Source organism: Salminus brasiliensis, chromosome 17, assembly GCF_030463535.1.
Source record: "Salminus brasiliensis chromosome 17, fSalBra1.hap2, whole genome shotgun sequence".
In the NCBI taxonomy this organism is placed as follows: Eukaryota; Metazoa; Chordata; class Actinopteri; order Characiformes; family Bryconidae; genus Salminus; species Salminus brasiliensis.
In genome coordinates this window covers 17,072,666-17,095,580 of record NC_132894.1, presented here as the reverse complement: position 1 = coordinate 17,095,580, position 22,915 = coordinate 17,072,666, and the positions used below count along the sequence as shown (strand labels likewise).

At 39.8% G+C, this 22,915-nt stretch overlaps 1 protein-coding gene across 1 annotated transcript in view; it reads left to right on the top strand.

The window, feature by feature from the left end:
- Positions 1-2,907: 2,907 nt before the first annotated feature.
- Positions 2,908-22,915, top strand: part of anos1b (anosmin 1b) — a 37,268-nt gene continuing 17,260 nt past the window's right edge. The window contains exons 1-4 of the mRNA XM_072660349.1: positions 2,908-3,267; positions 11,005-11,052; positions 21,122-21,184; positions 22,334-22,541. Of these exons, the coding sequence (XP_072516450.1) occupies positions 3,091-3,267; positions 11,005-11,052; positions 21,122-21,184; positions 22,334-22,541 (496 nt within the window). The 5' untranslated portion in view covers positions 2,908-3,090. The remainder of the gene's footprint in view (positions 3,268-11,004; positions 11,053-21,121; positions 21,185-22,333; positions 22,542-22,915) is intronic.

The following is a 22,915-nucleotide window of genomic DNA, read 5'->3' as shown; positions in this document are numbered from 1 at the left end:
GAAGGTGAAAGGTCACATCGGTAAACTCTGAAAGCAAAGTAAAGAAAAAAGAATGCAATTAATGATTCATCTTTAGGCTGATTTAAAGAAGTGAGTGATAGTACTTTTGCCACTTGAGGGCGACAGATCTTTTTCCAGGCCTGGAGTATGTAAGGTTTCTGAAGGTTATCCCTGTTCTAACACACCTGATTCTGCTTATTAGCTACTAAATCAAATCTTAAGGTGCTGAATTTGGTTATAGCAGAAAAACGTTGGTAGTTTTTTCAACTTTAATGACCAGTCTAATCATTGGTCTAGAATTGATTAGAATTGAGAGTTCTGAGAAAGAGAGAACGTATTTAAAAAGGATTCAGCTGATTTTTTTTTTCTTTCAAATGTTTCATGATGAATTTTGAGAAACCTGTTAACGTGAATGAATGGCACATATTTTATTCTGCATAGTTTTCTATTAAATGAACTTAAAATATGGTGAAAGGTAAAAAGTTAAAATATTTTTTGAGAAAGCAGAACATCTACAGTGCCTGCTATGTCTATGTCCTTTCTGATGGTGGTTTATAATTATAACTATAACATGAGCATATCATTGCCTGAACCATAAAAGAGAATCTCATTTTTCCGTCACGATCATCTGCTAAAAATATGCATCTCTTAATCTGAGCAGATGTTTTAATCCCAAAAGCCTGTTTCAGTTTCATCACTTTACTTCATTACTTTACTTATGTGTGCTCAGTGAAGACCGAGAAAGACTAACAGTGAAGCACACACACACACACACACGCTGGGTAAGTAGTTTTTGATTTAAACCATCCTGCAAAAATTCTTTAGGAATGACTTGTGCCTTATTCGAGGATCAATGTTGGACCTCTTTAGAATATTGAATTCTTAAACTCCTGTGTTGTGAGGAGGTCCGTTTACACTGCAAACCGCTTATCTTGATCCAAATACTGACATTTAGATCATGTGGCTTTGGAACAAATTTGGCTCCTACTTGTGTTCAATAAAATTTTCCTAAATGCTCATTCCCAAGAGACATGGAGCAGAAGCAGAGGTCATAATCATTGATCTCTCCTCTCAGTGACTGAATAACTCCACATTGGTATGTTTTCGAACGTGATTACACATATTTCAAACAAATGACTGAACACTGTGTGTAACAAATTGGGTTTTATGCCATAACCTTGCTCCTGAGAAAGGCATCTAAGTGCGCTCTACACATTTTCTCCCAACTTTTACATTCCCTATCCCTTTCTGCTTCACCTCCAAAATTACTAACAACTGTGGAGGAAATCACTTGCGTAATTTAACCATGGCTGTGCCAGATGTTGTATTATACTCCAGATGCACTTTCTTGTGTCCAGATTCCAATTTGGACCAAAACATTCCTTGCTATAACTAGACAGAAATATGTGAGTGTTTTTGGTAGGGTTATGGCTAGAACGTCACAATCATCGCTAGGAAAAGCCAGATGATGGCCATTTTTTAAAGCATTATATGTAACCATGGGTTCCTCTAAGCAGCTGCCTAGCACCCTGAACAAATGAAAATCAATGATATCCACAGTGACGGCAGTCAACAGGAATTGTGGAGTTCGAGTTGAGTTCCGGGAGAGTGCTTGTAGGATTGCTAGACTGCAAAAACTTTTATTGTTATACTATTAGTGCTTAATAAACACTGATCAGCTGCAGCTTTCATTACTAACAGTGTAATTAGACTGGTTTGATATGATAAAGAGAGCAGCAGATGTTGAATAAAAATCACTGTACTCCGTACGTGAGAATAGTACTTTATATTTACATTTGTGGCATTTAGCTGACGCTCTTATCCAGAGCGACTTACAAGGTTACTCATATTGCAGAGGAGGGCCAATGTAGTGTTAGGAGTCTTGCCCAAGGAATCTTATTGGTGTAGCGCATCATAGTCACCCAGACCAGGAATCGAACCCCAGTCTCCCACATGGTGTGGTAGCTCACTGGCCGGTAGTGGTGTTATCTGTTGCATCTGTCATTACATGTATCATGATGAATATTGTTTATTGCAAAAAAAGTCTTTAAATATCGTGATCTAGTATTTTTACCATATTGCCCAGCCCTAGTAGCAATTGTTCCTTATAAAGGGTTGCTGAGAATTTTAGTCCTCAGTCCTTAGTTAAAAATAGGCCGTTTTGCTAGACTGCAAAAGATTTTCGGGAAGCTTGAGCAGACTCTGGAGTGGTGATGCACTGTTCTACTGTGCAGCAACACTTGCAGGAATGCGTTAGTCATAAGAAGAACAAGCATCAGAAGAAAACCTTTCTTGCATCCTCACCACAACAGGGGCAGAGGGGTAGAATCAATTCAGTGAAATACCAGACAATTCCGAAAGCAAACGTCACACTGTCTGTAAAAAAGCTGAACATGAAAGGAGGATGGCTTTTACAGAATGACAGTGATCCTAAACACACCTCCAAATCCATGATCCTAGTAATTGCTAGTGATCTTGCTCAAACATGAATCTTAATGCTTTTAGAAAAACAGGGGTGCATGAACCTTTGCATACCACTGTAATGTGACTGTCTGGATTTGCATTATTTGGCTTTCTTGACGAATTAACAATTAGCAAATAAATGCATTATAAATAAATTAATAGGTGGATTAGTGGAATCCTTGTTGTATGCTTTTTTAGGACTATATTTGAAACCATATGTCATTGTATGTCATGACATTATGACTCAAGGGTAAGCAGCTATAGCTACAAAAACAGCTGAAGTGGCACTTTTTTTTTTTAGTCTCCAGCATCAGCATAGAAACTAGCGATGGTACGAGTGCCTATGATAAAACGTGCATTTCTGCACAAATCTAGGCTTAAGTCTAATTACGTCCACGTGCAAATCTGTGCTACTACGAGCTACGTGTTTTGGTCGCAGTCTCTGGCGCTGAAGCAACACTGAAGCGGCGCACGTGCAGGCATGGTGGGAGTGTCTGTGTGGAAACGTCCTTTCCTCCTCAGCCCCTCTGTAGAGCACGCGCCGCACTTGGGAGAAATTTCACACTTCGCGTGGGATTTACGCGTCGGAACTTCGGGAAGTGCAGCTCGCGCGCCGAGAACAGGAACATGGTGGGCTCCCGGTTCGTCTCCGTGCTGCTGTGGTGTGTTTTCGAGTTGGCCGTTGGTCGGAGGTCTGGTGCTGAGGACGGAGAGACGGCGGAGAAGCTTATCAGTGCGAGGTGCACCTCTCGCTGCCTTACTCTCCACATAACTCAGCTCACCTCCACGTTTCAACATCTGCAGGTGAGACGGCTCGGGTTAGGTTACATTAACTAGCTAGAGTCATTTACGCTAACATTTGTTTATTTGTTTGTTTGTTTTTCTGGGAAAAAAATCTGTTTCTGCTAAAATAATATTCTCATAACTCGTACATGTTCAAATGTACAAATCAAGACCGCGCATGCGCAGAATACGTCAAATATTAGTAGCAATTAGAGCTGGGCAATATGACGATATTTGATCGTATCGTGAAAAATGATTATGCTTATTAAACACTGATCAGCTGCAGCTTTCATTACTAACAGTGTAATTAGACTGGTTTAATAAGATAAAGAGAGCAGCAAAAAAAAAAAAAAAATCGTGAGAATAGTACTTATGTGTATCGAGTCTGTTGCTACTGATGTTTTTACAGATTGCTACTGTGATCACATGTATCGTGATAAAAAAGTCTTAAAATATATCGTGATCTAGTATTTCTACCCTTGAGGGGCAGTGGTGGCTCAGCGGTTAGAGCGCCGGGATATCGATAACAGGGTTGTGGGTTCGATTCCCGGGCTCGGCAAGCTGCCACTGTTGGGCCCTTGAGCAAGGCCCTTTACCCTCTCTGCTCCCCGGGCGCTGGAGTTGGCTGCCCACCGCTCTGGGTGTGTGTGTGTACTCACTGCCCCTAACACGTGTGTGTGTGTGAGTGTGTGTTCACTACCAGATGGGTTAAATGCGGAGGACACATTTCGCTGTACAGTGTACACTGTACAGTGACGAATACGTGCACCTTTATCCTTTTATCCTTTTTTTTTATCATATCACCCACCCCCAGTAGCCCTATTGTTTCTTATAAAGGCTTTTCATGGTCCTTGCTTTAGCTTAGCTAAAAAAAAAAGTCTGTTTTTGCTGAGAATCTTTCAGTCCTCAGTCCTCAGTTAAAAATAGGCCGGCTACTTTCAGGCCCATTTCATATGTGTTCAGTTTGGTGGGTGGGAAAGTGATTAAGTTTGGTGTTCCACTTAAATCCTGGCTGAGGCAACTTGGCTGGGAGAAGTGGTCTGGTCTTGAGGGTGTTTTCCTCTGTAGACCCTTGCCCACCTGGGTCGCCGGCGCATTAATAAGGGCGGCCCCTAAACTGGCTGGAAATGGTGTGCAATTTTAGTTAAGTGTGGCTGGCTGTACTGCTGGTCATGAGGCGACTACTGCGAGTTGTCTTAAATGAACTGACAACAGCCTGTATACCCTCCCACAGTTCCGACTTTTATGCTTCTCAGTAATTGAAGTCATCTTGTATTTGCAGTCGTTTTAAGAGAATGAATTGATCTCCTGGCTTCTTTACGACGGTTAGCATTAAAACAGACCTCTCAACTTAATCAGATCCACATTGTGAAAAATATGCAAGCAATGACGACTCCTGCTCACACTTTCTCGCAGCTCCACAACTGCTGTGTGACTGTCAGTGTTTCCAGTTCTCACCTCATGCTTCGTCAAGAGCGTGGGGTCAAGAGTGTGTTTGTGTGTGTGTGTGTGTGTGTGTGCACGCCTGTGAATGCGCCTATGTGTGTGGGTGTCCACTGTGAGCTTGCTGCCTCTTTCCTTGGTGGGTGGCGGGAAGCAGTTCAGAGGTTGAGCCACTGCAGCACCCAGACTGCAGCAAAGACTGCACATTTCTACTTGATCTAATTTTCTCCTTCGCTTCCCACTTGTTCCGGCCTGTGATTTACAAATGCAGGCGAAGGTACAGTCGGCACTGATGAGAGAGAGAAGCGAATGAGAGAAAGGAGAGAGAGGGAAATGAGATTGGGTTGCATTGGTCATGCATTTTAACTGATATTACATATTTTACTCAATTATGAGAAAAGTTTTAGTCTGCTTAGCTCTGAATAAACCAGATCAGGATGGCCAATCCCTATAGGTCACCTAGACTGCTCATTGATTTGTTGTTAGGATTAGGTCTTATGCTAGTTTATGAGGCAAAATTTTACTATCCCTTACTGAAAATGTGTTCTTTTAAAGTTTGCCATCACATTTAAAGTGACAATTTGGTGTAAAATCTAATTGACACAATTTACCACTGATCCCAAATCTTATTAAGGCTAGTGCAGCTATCAAGTTATAAAAACATAGACCATGTTGTTTGCTTAAAAAAAGTCCAGCTGTTAAGTAATATTAAATATACTTGCGTTTGTATCTGATTCTATTTTCTTATATGTAACAGTATGTCTAGAAACTACATATGAAAAGTCTGAGATTTGAGATTGCTTAATAACTTGATGTGTTTTAAAGCAAATGTGTGAGGATTTCTGTTGCACAATACTAATCTGGCATGATACCACATCTTCCTTCCAGTACCAGTATCGACATTTAAATTTGAAGTATCAGCTGATACCATAACTGATCCATTTTATTTTCCTAAAAACTAGTACACATTAGTAATCGATTTTTTAATGAAGGAATTTCACTTAATTTGAATATCTATAAGTAGCCTATCATGCTCAAACTTCTGTTGTTTGTGTGACATAGTGTGATGTCATGTTATTATGTATTTCTTTCTGTGCGGTAGTAGAGTGTTTGAGCAGCAACAACATCATAATGCAATGTGTGTGGATTTCTTCTTCTTTTTATTCATCTGACCTAATACCTGAAATCTGATATCAGCCTAATACCTTACCCATCAACCCTGATAGGCCATATTTATGCATGATGCATTAGGCATAGTAGCAAACTATGCAACAAACATGTCTTGGCTGTTTGATTAGATTTATATTTGATGTGAAGTTGTTAGAGAAAAAATGTGTAAATTAGTGTAAAAAGCTATATAGTATAAGGTATAGTATATAGTATAGTGTGCCATGTAGTAAGAGGTGTTGAATGTGGGTGTTGCATCGTAGCCATTGTTTATACGACATTGCTAGACATGTTCTTAGTTTTTCTTCTTTTGATCCATACTTAAAAATGTCATTTTAGTGGCATTAAAACACAGTACAGTACTGCTAACCAGCCTGGTATGATCAAAGAACTGTCTGAAAACCTGGAGCATTATAATTTAAATCCCCTTTTCACTCCCAGGTCTCGAAACTGGCAGTCGGTTGCTTTGCTGGCAGATCTACGTTAATGTACGAGGGCTGAGGATGTCATAATTTGTCATGCAAATGACTACAGAATATCCAGTGTTGGAAGAAATGCTTTTGTTGAGGGCACACTATAAGATATCACACATCATTCAAGTCTGGTAGGAAAAGAATGACACAGAGACCATGTTTAAGAAGTTTCTGTGGTAAATTTGATCAGATAGTGTTTCTCCTTCAAAGCAAGTATGATAACGTGTGAGACAGAGGGAGAGGCGTTTGGTGACATTCATCATCTGAGGCCAGACATACTTTTCCTTTTGATCTTGTGAAAATATCCAGTATAGTATACCAAGTGGCTTGGAAAGGAGTGAAAGGGTTGAACCAGCAAGTTAAAGCAGCATTATGAAAGAATTGGTTTTTCTTGCTTTTGGACTCCCCAACCCCTACAGACAGCCCTAAAGGACTTACTTTACTCCTGCATTTCTGGACAAGCTGAGAGATACAGAACCGTCATTGGAAGAGAAAGAAGTATGTGGACTCGTGTGATACACTAATATCACAGGGTTGCGCACACATATCACTCAGGTTAAGCAGCGTTATGCAGTTCTTGTGAGCATTGTCCTGACCGCTTCACCAAAGTTACATAGTGTAGTAAGCAGTGTGCCGAGCCCAACGAGGCAATGATAGAGATGCTTTTCTCCCTATTACAAGTTAGTGGAGCATCACTATGATTTTGAAGTTGTTTTTTTTAAGGTACAAATGCTACATAATGTTCCTTTAACCTAAAAAAAATCTTTACAGGAAAAACTTGTGGATGGTTCTAGTACAATATGTCAAACTTTATTCTGCCTACACGTTACTTAACCTTTTAGCTGATCAGGTTTTACTTTTTCCAGACAGACAAAATTATATCTAATACAGACACAGAATATGAATTATTGTAGTACTTTGTAGTTCTTTTTTTTTTTTTGAGTTGTATTGTATCAACATATAGAAGTGTTTCAGTTAAACTCCAAACAAGCAACTCTCAGGTTATTTAAAATGTTAGTATTTTCAGATTTCAAAACGAAATGCTTTTTAGGGGCTGTTACGAATACTTATGTATGGTAATGCTTTGACTGAATGCTCTGATTCAGTTTCCTGTGTAATATTCACAGCATGTTTACAGTCAGCTTTAAAATCAGTTATTCAGTTGTTGTTGAAACACGTGTGCTTAGTCACACTGGGTAATAAAATATTGTGCTGAAAACACTGTGTTAAAATGTATGTTTACAGGATGAGGGGGACCACAAAGAGCACTGTGAGACCCTGTTTCCCTTAACCCCTCGCTGTGTACTAATAACAGCATTGTAACCGCCAAGGAAAATGATTATAAAAAGCGCTTAGAATTCTCTTTCGGGGAAATGTCATTAGACCTATGCCTACACTTACTGCACCGTAACCCAGTTGGTGCAGGGAGGCATGAAATGTGGTTGTGATTTTGACCAGGGCCAAAAATGGGACTGTAAAGTTGCTATTTTGGAGATAGCTGTGAATCATCTGCTCATATTCTTTAGAAGCAGTACTCTTTATATATTCTTTCTGTTGCATGCATTCAAACTAGTCTAGTAGTCATGTGCATCTATAGGCTAGTCAACTCTGCCAGTATTACGGAGGCCATGAGCTACATATCAGTCAAGGGCAAAGAAAATAGATAGGAAAGCAAGTTTCAAAGAGCTCTTTAAAATAGTGCGGCTCCAATTCTTATCGATATTCGTACTTGCTTTGAAAGTACTGTAGAGCATAGTGTGTATTTGGAAATCTATGCCTTTTAGCAGTAATGGTGCCTGTTTCTGTCTCATTATTACAGCTAGTTTGCCATCTTATCTGTATCTATAAGTTGTTTGAAGGCTAGATGATGGCATGGTTTTGAACTGCATGCTGTTTTCAGTTGTAACAGGGCCATTAAATCTGGCGGCTGGCACTACATGCACGAAGCAGGACCTCATAACTGGGTCTCTTTCATTCTCCACTCTCACTTTCAAATGAACTCTTCCTTTCCACATAAAAGGGCACAGCCATTCAGCTGCCACCATCACTCATAGTTCTTCTCGATACGGCAGTCAAATAGGGCTGCTTGAATGTGGTTCCTTTTTAACATGATTCTCCATCTATGAGTCGAAGATCAAGGGTGAGCTCCGTTTGGTGTTTAGTGTGTGAAAAGCCCAGACAGAAACCATTACAATCACACCGTGTCATTCGATGATCAGGATAATGACAGAATTAGAATGTTAAAGATAAACGTCGAAGTGTACGCACTCCAAAAACCCACCAAGCTTTTAGTTCAGCTACAGCGAGGGGGCTCCATGCCTCTATCCCTGAGGGGTTAACCCCGCAACAATTTCACGCAACATTTTTGCTGTCAGATGTCATAAAGTGTGTTTAGATATGCTGGGGTGCATGTCTTTGTGGTAAGTATTTTTTTCTTTTGTGCTCAGAGCTGCAGCAGTGAAACAGCTGGCCATGTGGTAGAGAAGTGGAGAACAAAAGGACAGCCATCAGGCTGAGTGACGCTGCTTAACGTGGCCTAACTCACAGAGCCGCAGGATTGCGGACATGGCTGACGATGGCCTGTATTGAAGAGCATCGTGCGCCTATACCTCTCTCTGTATCTTTGCCTTTTACTTCCTCTCCCTGCTTCACTCTAACTTTCTCTCTCCCCTCTCTTTCCCTCTCATTAAGATGGCATCTTTCAGATGGCTGCTCTCTCGGTTCTCTGAGGGTTTGTTGAATGTATAAACCAAATAGCCCAAAATCCATTCCCATGAATTTTGCTAGTTTGCAAATTGTGTGAAATTGAGGAAAAGGTTTGTAGTGTTTAAAGCTGGTTTTGTAATTCTTATTATTCTGAGTAATGTTTATACAGCCAGGTTAAAAAGTATTTGGACAAGATATGAAGTGTAGACCTTAATAATCCTTTAGAAATGACAGCTATTTTTATACATAGCTACTCATACACAAAGGCTGGGAGTTCATTCCAAGTGTTGAATTTCTATTTAGTAGCTCTTCATGGGACCCCGTAACCACTGGTGACCCTCAAGACAAGAAAACCCAGATTAGAATGATAGAAAAGATCTATAAAGGCATGATCAGTTCTGGAACAACATTCTTAGCACTGATGAAACCAGGCTTAACTGGAGGATTGACTTGATTGATTGACTGCTGGTAGAAGAGGCAGCATGAATTTTGATGTATATAAAGGTCAGATTTGGTCAAATGGTGCTTCACTGTTCAGATATACAATGACTTAAAACATACTGTGAAGGCGGAAAGATTGAGATAGTACAAAATAAAGAATCTGAATGATTCATTGATTCATATAAATTGACATTTAAGATAAGATAAGATAATCCTTTATTAGTCCCACAGTGGGGAAATTCTCAGTATCACAGCAGAAAATGGATAGCAAGACACTCAGATGCAAAAATGTAGATAAATGACCACTATATACACAATATAAATAATAGAAATAAAAAAATAATAATTATGTAATGAATTACATTTTATGTAATAAAGTTGTGATGCAAATGTGTATAATTATATGGCTTACTACACAACATGTATTAGAACCTGCTGCGTTGCATCAGAGATTTTATTTTTATGGGAAAGTAGAGAGACATTTAGATTTTGGTGATTCACGGAATAGTCCTAACATTAATGCTACTTCTTATGGCAACAAAGGCTTTATTTTTCCCTAGGCAAAGATTAAAAAGGTTTTGTGTAATGTATATATTCCCCTCCAAATGAATGACTCTGGGTTGATATTTATGTATTTTCACCTGTTTGCCATATGAACCTGTTGCTGTTTTTGGACAGCAGCTTTCTTTTAGGTGTGGGCTGAGGCTTTTCATCTGGAAAGCTCATCAGAAAGGATTTAAAGAGGTGATGTAATCTCTTGGGATGATGTTACACCTCAGCATTCCTTTAGAGATCACTTTTCTATACTCCACGACAGCTTCTCTAACACAATGGGCTTTCTTTCTTTTCTCCTTAAGAGCTTATTAAGACCTCACAAAGGCAGCGTAGGAGCTCATAAGTGGCATGAGTTGAGCTTGCAGAGGATAAATATCGGTTACCCAGGGGGCGTGTTTAAAGAGAGATAATTAACATGGCTTGGATGGGCCGCCTCTGTGCTCGCGCTCTGTGATTTGTTTTAGATTGCTGTTTATGACTGACACTGTGTGTGTTTTTCTGTTATTTTAGTGAGCTTTTAACTGTATTGCTTCGCCTGTGGCTACGCCTGTTCCGAATTGTCCATGATGCCTCAGCTTAAGTCAAAAGGCAGACACTTTTTACTATCATTAGCTTCATTAGTCATGCTTAATTCCCAACTGCCATTTTTCCAGAAGTCTGTGTGGTTAGGTGTTGACGTACTCGAGAAGTTGCGGCATTGGTGTGTGGTATAAATTCCTGTGTTTACATCTAGGCTGATTTATCCCTTCCCAGTGTACTTCCCCACGCTGGAAACTGGTTCTGGTTTCATTCTACAAATGCCTCTGATGACATAAAGACCATGTATATACTGTCGAAATGTTACAGTAAATGGGCAGCACAGACAGGACGGACAACAGAACATTTCACATGGAAATGACCTAAGGTCTGTGATCACTGTCGGGTTGAGGTTGAACGTTACAGTTTTGTTAACCAGTTGTTTTTTCTTTTACAGAGTGATGACGTTCTGGGTTGGTGTGAAAGTCACAGGAGATGTTCTCAGGTACCAACATTTCTTAATTCACATTTTAAATAGTAAAATAATGTTTATGCTGATATCATTTGCCACATACAGTTGCTACACTATACAATCTTGAAACCTACTACACTCTAGCACCCTACCCAGTACAGTACATTCAGGATGGATTTTCTTTCCATTAAAAGAAACAACACAAGGTCAGTGCCTTTATATAAACCATATGTATGTACACTGAGCACTGGGAGCTACTGTAAATTCATAAAAAAACCCAGAGTGTATTCACGGTGTCCTGTCAAAACCTGTTCACGGAGATGTAGCATTCCACAAGTCAAAGTTTTAAAGGTTTAATACCGTTTTTGTTGATGCAATATTGCTACTGGATTAGCTTTATTACAGCCTGACAGCCATCATCAAGTTTATTGATTAGATGAGTGCATTTAATAGTTTATTTTCCATTTGTATGTAGGGCAGTGTGCAGGTTTCTACAATCAGGTCCCTTTTTCGCCCATAGCTTAGCTCAGTGTGTAAATCCTAGACTGTCTGTGGGCATGCTGAGAGCATATTCCTGAGAGCAATAACAATAAAAGGGAGAGGCAAATGTGTAGAAAAACTCTCCAATTCTATCCACCAAAAGGTGTTTTTTCTTCATAACATGTCTTATCTGAATTGGACTCAGGCTAGAGAAAAACGATTAAGCAGCCTTTTATACAGGAAACACTACGTTTCCCTTCTGTATTACCCTTTAGAGTGTTTTGCTTGGTCACCTCAATTTGTCATAAATGACACGTCACTTCTTCCACTCTGTTCTCTCTGCAAAGCCGCTTAAAAGGTTTAACTTTCGGCCTTAAATCAACGGAAGGACAAATCAAGCAGATCGCACTGGGTGACTCAGAATGGAGTTTGCTGAATGAATTGATATGCAGCATTATTGCTCTGTTATACGCCAGTAAACATGGTTAGCTCATTAATAGTAATTGTTTGGCTGCCTTCTCCAGCGCTTGCCCTGGGGGACTAAGATTAGAAGTACCTGAAAAAGGTAGAGCCCCCCCTCCTATGTAGGCCATATTTCTCACACCAAGCATTTGAGCTGTTCTAATTGCTTTCAGATGGAGGTCATTCTCCCACAGTCCTTCCGATAATAGGTAAAGTAAATGTTGTGCTTCTTATGAAAATAACAAGAGCCATTTCACATCCTTCTAAGCTAAGCAGCTTCTCATTATAAGCGCCTGCTTATTCACTTAAAGTCCATGCCAGGATGCCACTGGTTTTTAGGTTTTTAAAATGATATTATAATATAGTTTATATATTATATATAATCACATTTACATTTCATAGCCTCAAAATGTGCAGTGCTAAGGTAGGCAGCGATTTAGAACCAAACTGCTTTTGACTGTAGGTAATGTTAACATTGCTGGAGGCTTATCTCTATGCTTGTCCAGTCCAATCCATCAGGGCTGACCCTGGCACAACCTGGGCAGGATGAAGTTGAAAGTTGATGTTCTGTATTCCCTTCAGTGTGACATAGCTGCTCATACAGGTAGATAAAGTTTTAGATCTTTATTAAATTAAGCTCAAACACATCCCTTCGTTCTAAGAACCTTCTGCTTTATGGAGAACCTAAAAGCAGCTGGAGGCCTTCCACGCAAACCAAACACCCCCCTCCTGACCCCAAGCATGGATTTTGCTCCCCAGTCCCCCTCCCCATTCAGCAGGTGAGCTGCCGCTCTGGTGATTGACCCATAGCCTGGTCACTGAGCTGAATCACTGGGGGCAGTGGTGGAGGGTCACTTCTTGTGTGGTCATCTGTCTGGGGTATCTTTCCAGCTTTTTTCAAACCCAGTTGAAACTGCCAAGGCACCTATGGCCGTTGTTGACCTACCAGACATTTGCGACTTTTTAAAATGCGGAAATTGTGCTTTCTCTAAGAAGGTCAAATTAATACTGGGAGTTTGGACCTACACATATTTGTTGACTACATTTATTGTACTTGTATGTGCATGTCCATCATGTCTTAGCCTTTGACAATAGTTTATTGTGTGTGGCCTATGGACAACACCTGATCTTTAAATCACACACACACCAACACGCGCACACACAGACACACATGTATGCAACAGCGACTGTTTTTTAGACCTTAAGAACACCCAGGCTGTTCTCACAGCCTTGAATTGTTTTCATCTGCTCACTGCTGATTTAAACTGCAGTAAGCAACAGGCGTTTTCCACTTCAGTTGCTGCCCTGTGTGACACCGTAATGACCAGCTTGTCCCACATTAGTTCAGGACTTTCATTTGAGCTGTAAAGGTATTTACACAGAGTCCCCATATTTAACAGACAGTTGTGAAATTTCACTGTGCTCTTTCTCTGAATGAAATGTTCCACATATGGTTTTTGTCACGGTAAGTTTGGAACCCAGGAGAATTAAAAATCGGTATTTTAAATCAGAACCTTTAACCCTTCATGCTTTTTTATGTGAAATGAAAATGTTTAAGCCAAAAGAAGAGAGGCCAAGATAGTCTGTTTGAAAATGAACATCTGGCCTAGGAAAAGGAAATATGGCTAGGCGTCAATTTCTTCCATATTAGTTGAGCCTCTTGTCCTTTTATTACTGTGGCATATTAATGACTTTACCCTTTGCTTCTGTAGCAACCCTGTCTGTTTCTGTAACACCCTGTCAGTGTTTATGAGCATTTTAAGGTAAGATTCATAGAGAATGAAAGTCATGCCTTAACTGCTCTCATGGCATTGTCCCATGTCTTGTTTAAAAAGCTCTGCTTAAGCTCTGCTCTGGTTTTCAGAAATATATTTTTTTTTAGATTTTGTTCACAGCTCATTTCACAAACCCCTTTACAACTCACCCATTTATTTTGGTTAATGAAGATTTTACTTCATTTACTTTACAATCTGACTGTTCCGACTTTTTGTTTTTTAATATGCAAAACAGAACAATGGACTGTATTAGAGATATATTGTTGGTCTTGTTGGTCATGTAGTTCTTTAAGTGAATTGTTATTTATGTACTATAACTGAACCCTATAAGCTATCAGTTATTTGATCTCTGTTTTTCTGATCTCGTTTTAGATAGAATCTACTATATGATGTTTTTTGTTGGCCAGTGACTCCCGTTCCATGGCCTAGTTGGGTCTTAATCAAATACCTTTTTTTTTTTAGTTAAGCTATAAGGTATCTTCAAATAAGCCATAAACAACCACTGATTACAGTGGTCATTATTGGGCTTTACCTCCCTTGTTTCAGTATGACAAATTGTAGTGGGAGAATGAACTGTGAAAAAAAGGAGAACAAAAATACTCTCAAGGAGTTAGACGTGTCATTGTCAAAGTCTACAATCAAGAGATTCCTTTATGCGTGAAAAAAAGAGGCTTTACTTCAAGATGCAAACCACTAGTTACATGTAAGAGCAGTAAGGCCAGATTGAACTGCTAGAAAATGCTGAAAAATCTGCCTATATAATACCTGCCTAGTACTGGAACAAGATTTTTTGGACAGATGAAACCATCACCGGTGTTTATTATTGATATGACTGAAGTATGAATTCTGAAGTATATCGGACTATGCTTTAAGCTTTAAACTGATAGGATGTATTCACACCCAAGTATTTAAAAATGCCTTATATTTGTCATTGATATTTGTTCAATTTGTTCAACTTTTTAGCTTCTTCTTGGAGTAAAGCTAAATTCTTATCCTTATTTCAAATTCATTGAGCTGGTGTACAATGGCAAAATTACCAAAAAAAAAGTGTCACTGTCCAAATACTTATGGACCTGACTGTAGCTCCATACATAGCCACACCACCTTTGATTTCCTTAGTCTAATAACAAATAAAATAGATTTAAAAACTAAATGATTGATGAACCTTTACTTAAAAGTAGGGGGAGTTCACATACAGCGATTCTGAACCTAGATTAGTACAGAAAAGGCAGAGCCAGGACCGGCAGTCCACACACCACACCTGCCAAAGAGTGACACTTTGTAAAGGATCAGTGGCAGCTGATCAAAAAACCCCTTTTGTTTGCACCTTTCAAAGAGTGTCAAGTACTATGCGTGTAACGAGGAAATAGCAAACCCGGCTTTTCTGCTTTGTTTTGGCGAACACTTTAGTGCCTGTTGATTACTAATAGGTTTGGGTTCCATGATTGGCTTTTTCTTTCGATTAAATTTTGGCTTAGTTTAAGCGTTTAAACAGGCATCAATGGCTTTGTCTGGACAAAAAAAAAATCTAAGGCCTCCTTGTTGTTGGTGTAAGCCAGATTGCTCACAGAGCCTGTTTCTCTAACTCCTTCGTGTGCCTGCTGCAGCTGATCAAAAGGCTGGATTAGAGCATTAGCAATAAGGATGTTTCCCCTGCGCAGTATAAACAAAAGCAAAGGGCAAATAAATAAACCCAGCTTAGTGTGCTGTTTGGGTTCATGGGTGGGTCAGGCTGTCGTTTTATCCTAAGTGATTCCACAGTAGTCCAAGAGACTGATGCAGTGCAACATTTGCTACTGATTTAGAAACTGGTTACTAAGAAGTAGTGGTCAATTCATGAACAAACAAGTTATCGCTTTTGCAACAAACGTCAGGAGTGTTCACACTCAGTCACAGTCAGTCCAGAAATGTGAGCATATGAAGAGCACTTTCTCCTTAAAAATCCTTTTTACCATCCCAAATGCATATGGCTGATGATCTAATCTTACGTTCCACATCTTCCAACACATTACAGCCAAGTCAAATATTCATGTAATTATGCAGCTATATAGGTACACTCACTGTTTTCCGAAATTTTATAAAGGGCCTGACAGTAGCTCTTAATTTCTAGATGAACAGTGTCCATATACTTTAAATCTTGCATCAATTGAATCTGGGGTATTATATAAAGCAAGATTTCTCGATAAGCTGGCTAATTCACGCCAAAATGCAACATTGTTCAACAGGAAATAAACCTCACCTCCCCTTCTTTTGGACAAGCATGACTTTTTGACTTGAGTTATCTGATTAACTGAGGAAACATTAAAAAAACAATAATATACAACATTGGTTTTTACAGAATAACAAAACAAACAAATTAATAAAATTACTATTATCTGTTATCACTAGCTCACGATGCTAATATTAACTAGCTAGTAAACCTAAAATGACCAAATATGTATTGCTGTAACGAAAATATTACAAAATAAGATTTTTGTACTAGTATGCTGATAGGCTATCAGGGAACTAAGTCCACATTGTTTCCACTTTTTTGCCCTTCCTTCCAAATTGTTCTTACTCCACCAAAATCATAGAAAAACAATATAAAAAATACAATATAATATGTGTAGTTAATGAGGAAAACAGACCCTAAAATAAATCCCAAACATTACAGTGCTGCAGATAAAAGCTAGCTATCAGCCAATCTATAGATCCTTATTAAAGGGGTTGTTGCTCTGTAAAGGGGCATGGTGCTTATACACCGTCAGACCATGTGTGGTAAGAGGTGAAGACAAATAAAAGGTTGAGTTTGATAGGACCATCTCTGTCTTGGCTACTACGTCCATCTGGTGGCTGTCTTTCTTTTCTGTTTTTTTTTAACTGAAGAGCTCTGAGCTTTTATCTTTGTAAAGAGTTTTCCATATTGTCATTAATGTCTTCCAGCCCACACCTCTCTCACATGTTTTTTCCACTAAACCTTGGGATCACATTCTTCCACTGCGTAACGAGAACAACCAATGAAAAAAGAGAAAAGGCTAGAAAGAGGAGGTTTATGACTGTTGCAACTACCACCATATAGATGTCTAAATCTTGGATTGAGGTCCATGAAGCTGCTCATCCATCATCGATGAAGACTACCGTCCACTGAGGCCAGGTTTAAACACTAACACATTTCTGACCCTCACAGGTCAGGCTATAGATATTTGTTTCTCCTCACCATTGTATCTGTATTACTGTTGTGCCTGTTTGACTCACATCATAGCGTACACCGCCTATTGAATGATATATTGCATCTGCTTCCCTAGCAAGCATCTTTGGTTTCACATATGTTAGCATGCAAAATGCACCTGGTTCACCCTATAGTGTTGAAGTCACGGCAAGGCATTGTATCCTTCCTTTAATTTATAGGCTGGCACATTAGTTGAATTCCTGTATCCCGGAGGAGCATTACCCACTGTGGGTAGCAGTCAATAGGTGGATCAAAGTTAGTTCACAGACAGAAGAGCATACTTGTGATGAGGCCCTTGGGAGTCTCACATGCACTGGCCACTATATTTCCAACCCATCCAGTGTGCCTAGAAAGAATCTCTGGTTACAACAACAAAGACGTGAAATTCTGGAATTTTAGACAGAGGCTCCGTGGCACCACATTCCCTCAGGACTGTCACGTCAGGATCCCGAGGTTTCACACAGCCAGTACCAGACGGAAGGAGAATGAGAGACATGACGAAGTGAAGACAGAAGGAAAAAACAGGAAGGCTTAAGTTATGACAACTTGTCTGTGTTTATCATTCCATTAAGCTACCAGAGTGGCTTTAATACAGCACTTAAGACTTATTTACTGGAGCTGGAATGGAAGGCCTACATTCAGTTCTTGCCGTGGCTATTTCCACAATGGAAAAACCTATTAAGGAAGAGTGTAAATGTGTTTGTGAAGTTTAGATGTAGAGAGTAAAACGTCTGGACTAGTCTTAAATGTTGTGGAGAAAACTAGCTAATACAATAGGGTTCAACACCTGTTTATTCCATCCACATTACACGAGATTACAGTTCATGGTGACTGGCAGAAAAGACGTAATGGGTCGTTTTGTGTTTTAGCATTCCCTTAATTCTCTAGAAAGTACTGAAAAGGCAAAGAAATAGATATGAGAATTGTCTTTGTATCAGCAGATATTGAATTGATTATGTAAAACGGTGAAATCCAAAGTTTAATAATTTATTCCAGTGCTACATTTTAGAATGATCATTTATTCAAAATGATATCAGCTATCAGAAACATCAAATATAAAGATATATTTCCTATAATTGCATCATAACTGTCTCCCCTTTGCCGAACAATCTGCGTTTTCTCTCTGTCAAGCGTCCAGGCTTATTTCTGTCCTGCACCAAAGTGGTGGAACGAACTTCCCCTGGGTGTTCGCACGGCAGAGTCCCTCGCTGTCTTCAAACGCAGACTGAAGACTCACCTTTTCCGAGAGTGCTTGGCGAATAGCAGAGCGGTCACCTTACTGACTTGTGTTTAGTAGTGTCTAAGCTTAGAGGTATCTTTGACTTTTTAGTCTATTCAACCTAGCGGAGGTTCTTGAGTAAACAGTAAAACACTTTTGTAAGTCGCTCTGGAGAAGAGCGTCTGCTAAATGCCGTAAATGTACTTTTTGGTATCACCATTGGCAGATTTGAACATGATCAATTATTCAACATGAGATCAGCCATCGGAAACATCAAATATAAAGATAGATTTGATAATTGCATCATAACTGTCTCCCCTTTGCCGAACAATCTGCGTTTTCTCTCTGTCAATGAAGATTAAGTGGTTTTCAGCAGGCACAAAAGGTCCCACTAGGGCAGTCACTCAAAGGCTACTCAGTACAGCCTGACAAGGCCAAAGAGTCAGCTTTGTTCTGAAACAGAACATGTCTAAGCTCCTCTGGACAGAGAGAGCATGATGAAGAACAGCAGAGGAAGCAGTTCCCATCCCTGTGGGATGCCTACATATAAACACTCAGGTTTAAACTCTGCATTCAGTAATAACACTCAGGGCCTTGCCACGGAAGCTGCAAGTCATTCCCTGAATGCGAAGTTTCATTCGAGAGTGCAATTACGAGCTTCAAACCTGTAATGTACTGTAGCATGGGTTCTAATAAAGGACCGCTAAACTAGGGGTGAACGTGTTTAGTGCTAACAGAATTTGTCTAGACGAAATTATGTTACACTGCAGTTAGATGCGGCTCCTCCCACTTCTGTTTCCAGATATAGTCTGTCATCCATCCATCACCACGTAGCAGGATCCAGCCAGTGCCCTGCATTACAGAAATTAGCCACTGATAACCTGTGTCCGAGTCAGACTAAGCACTGCATACCCGTCTAAGCATGATGGATATGTGAGCTCGGCTGTTGAGGAAGCAAGAGAGAGTTCTTTTTTTTTTTACGGAAAGGAGTCCAACTGGCCTGCACAGGTCTTTGTTGGTACAAAGTTTCACCAGTAAATTCCCAGCCCCCTTTCCACACTCTCAGAGGAGTGTGTTGTCACATTGATGGCTTGCAGGCGTTGTGTGTTTGGAGTGCAGAGTGTGTTAGCGGAGAGGGGGTGGTGGTTTTCGTTTTGAAGTGCAGGGTGTGAAGGTGACCCACAAAGGTTGTCAGTGGTTGTTAGATGGAGGCAGTGCATGCAGCGGCCAGGCTGGCCTTGACAATGCTACCATATGTTCGTACACTCTCTTATGTGTTATTTGTTCCTCTTCATTGAATGGCTAAATATGGAGTATTTATTTCATGCATTTAAATATGTAATTAATTTTTTAGCTTTGTATAAATGAGACCATGATCTGAAAAGTAAAATGGACCATGAAAACACACTGATGATTTGGCGTTTAATATTCTCTAGTTGTTTCTGCAGAATTTTGTTCGTATGTGCTTTCGCAACCATGGTGAGAGAACACAGCATGAGTGGCCGACAAATCCAATTTACACCTTTGTTGCGCTTGCTTTTGTGGTAAAGTGACACCTTTGTCTGTTTTTCTGCTTTTTCTATCCATTCCACCCATCAAGGCAGAATGGTCCATTTGGGGTTCAGCCAAGTGAAAGCTGTCTTCTATCCAGGGGAGAATAGATGGTGGCAGATGTCGGAATAATCCATCAGATAACGCACAACAGATGTCGTAATATTCTCTAGTTCGTACTGGGGTAGACATGAGTGAGTAGGGGCTGGTCTGGAGAGACTGTGAGCTAGGCTTGCTGCAAGCAGACATGTTTGATAGATTAGAGGGGAACTGAAGTTAGGGTAGAGGAGAGCCACGCAAAGGAGAAAACACAGGAGAACTGAGACTAAACACATTTACTGTACACACCCTTTGCTGCTGTCAGAGGGACTCTGTAATCTATTATAGAAAGCATGCTGAATCTCTACACTATAGCTGGAAACAAGGTATCGAAGTCTCTGGTGGATTTCTTGTTGTATTTTAGCAGTAGTATGGACTGTACGGTTATGTGTTGTTCATTTAAGAGTATGTGTGACGCTTGTCTTCCATTTGACATGTTAAGCATATCAGAACAATAAAACCTGTGTACAGTATATCGGTAAAACTGCCCACTGCAGCCTCAGCTTTCTGTTCTTGACTGACTGATGTGGTCTTCTGCTCTCCGCTGTTGTGATTAAAGTGGTTATCTGAGGCCTTTCAGTCAGCTCAAACTGTCCGGACATTCACTATTGACCATTCATCCACAGAACTCTCTCAGACTCTATACTATAGAGGATATTGGGAATATAGACGATATATTGAGTCCACAGAAGACAGGCGTCCAGACTATTTTCTGTCCTGGCACCAAAGTGGTGGAATGAACTTCTCCTGGGTGTTCGCACGGCAGAAGAACTCGCTGTCTTCAAACCCAGACTGAAGACCCACCTTTTCTGAGAGTACTTGGCGAATAGCAGAGCGGTCACCTTACTGACTTGTAGTGTTTAAGCTTAGAGGTATCTTTGGCTTTTTAGTCTATTCAAACTAGTTGAGGTTATTCTTGAGTAAACAGTAAAGCACTTTTGTAAGTCGCTCTGGAGAAGAACATTTAAATGCCCTAAATGTAAATATAAATATAACACTTTTTATCATTCTGATAGTTGATGTGAAAATTAGCTGGTGGATTTTATAAGCACATTTTATAAGCACATTAATAAATAGGTGCTGATCCCAAAGGGCTTAGTGAGGGTGTACATCAGTAGAATACTGGAAATTTACATTATTTGTATTAGTCATTTCCACTACTGTAACAGAGTCCTCCCTGTTTGCCCATGCATTTATTTGTCTGGCCAGTTCAGCACAAAACACTCTTTGTCTTCATGACTCAGGGGCTGTGGCATTTTAAAAGGTTATGTTCAGTCCTTTAGGTCTGTTTTGTTTGTCTGTGTGCAGTGCCTACAACCATGCAAGGAATTATGGGAAACAAGAAAAGCCCTCTCTCACAAGTTCTGCGAGGTAAGCGTTTCCACACAAAAATGTATTTCAGATTGCAGATTGTGTGTTTAGATGACCTGGTATGTTTATAACCTGCAAAGGTCTTGGACAGAAAATGTACATGGATACAATGAAACAGCAGTCTGCAGATGTCTAGTTCTAAAAAATTGTTTTTGTTTTATGTTTTTTTTACATTATATGGAGGTGAAAGGTACTTTATGTATTACCTGGCAAAGAAATACAAACTTTTTACCACCTTAATTTTTTAGAAACTATAAATACATTTTGGATAGATACTTTATTTGTCCACATCTGGGAGATGTTGACCTCTATACCTTTTGCTTTGGCCAATGGAATATAGTACATTACATCATTTTCTCATGCTCCAATATATTTATAAATGTGTGTTTGATTGTGTATGTGCATTAAAGAAAAATGGAAAATTGAGTCACACTTACATTACAGTCTTTCACAGATCTGATTACATTGCCCCGCAGTTATGTCTGCAGAATAGTGAGATATTGAGAGGAGAAAATGCTGTTTATCCCATGAGAAAAAAAGGAGTTATCAGATAAATCCAAGACATAGATTCAAACTTTTGTTCTTCATGGAAAATATGACGATCTAATCCAATGGTCAATATTTCTGCAAAGTGTAAAGCTTTGGTATAGCTGCACTATATTAAGCCCATTGGATAATAAGTGCTCTGGTGTAAGTTTCAGTCACTCAGTATTAGAAACAAGCAGCGAGGTCCTTTGTTGTTTGCCCAGCTCTGTGATTCACCCAATGGAAGCAACATGTGCCTTGCATCAACCCAGAGAAGTGTTGAGTTAAGTAATTCTTGGAGATGTTCTGCAAATGAACAGTTTCCAGAGGGCTTCGGCCAGGAACCCTGCAGCCAGATGTGTGTTCATAACCAGAGCTGTGTGTTTGCCGAGTTTGTTTCAGGCTTAAAGCGATACAGTGCCAGCATGGGCAAAAGTATTCAAGACTTTACAAGCTAACACCACTGCCCTGTCTTTCATAGAAACTGCATCTGTCGGCCACCACTGTGGCTCACCCAGGGAGCGTGAGTGGGAAGCTGCTCTTAACCACTGTGCCTCCTGCTTGTTCTATCTGTCTCTCTCTTTCTCTCCATCTCTATCTGTCTCTTGCCTTTATCCTGAAAAGAAGCATCACGAGTGCCTGACCAGTGCTGAGTTCCTGCTGTCGCTGCAGACGCAGAAGCAGGGCGACTGTCCGGCTCCTCAGCGGGCCACAGGCTTTGCAGCGGCCTGTGTGGAGAGCTGCAGTTCTGACCGGGAATGTTCTGGCTCGAAAAAATGCTGCTCCAACAGCTGTGGCCATACATGCCAACCACCTGCCAACCTTTTCAAAGGTATGATAGATTGTCTAAATGTAAAGTTTACCAGTGCAGCAATGTTGGACAATTCATATATATATATATATATATATATATATATATATATATATATATATACATATATACATATATACATACATATATACAAAATATACATATATATTTTAATTGGGGCCCTAAAAACAGCCTTAACTGAACAACTACAAAAATTGACCTTCCAAATATTCCAAAATACTTCATCAGAAAAAGTTACACTAGAACATCTTTAAAAAGATTTCAGAGAGACGAGTCAGAGAGACCTAAAAGGTGTATACCGGTGTTGAAGTACCAGAGCTGCATTCACAATTAATGGTTACCTAAAAAATGCTGAAAACTGAGCATTCTTTAGC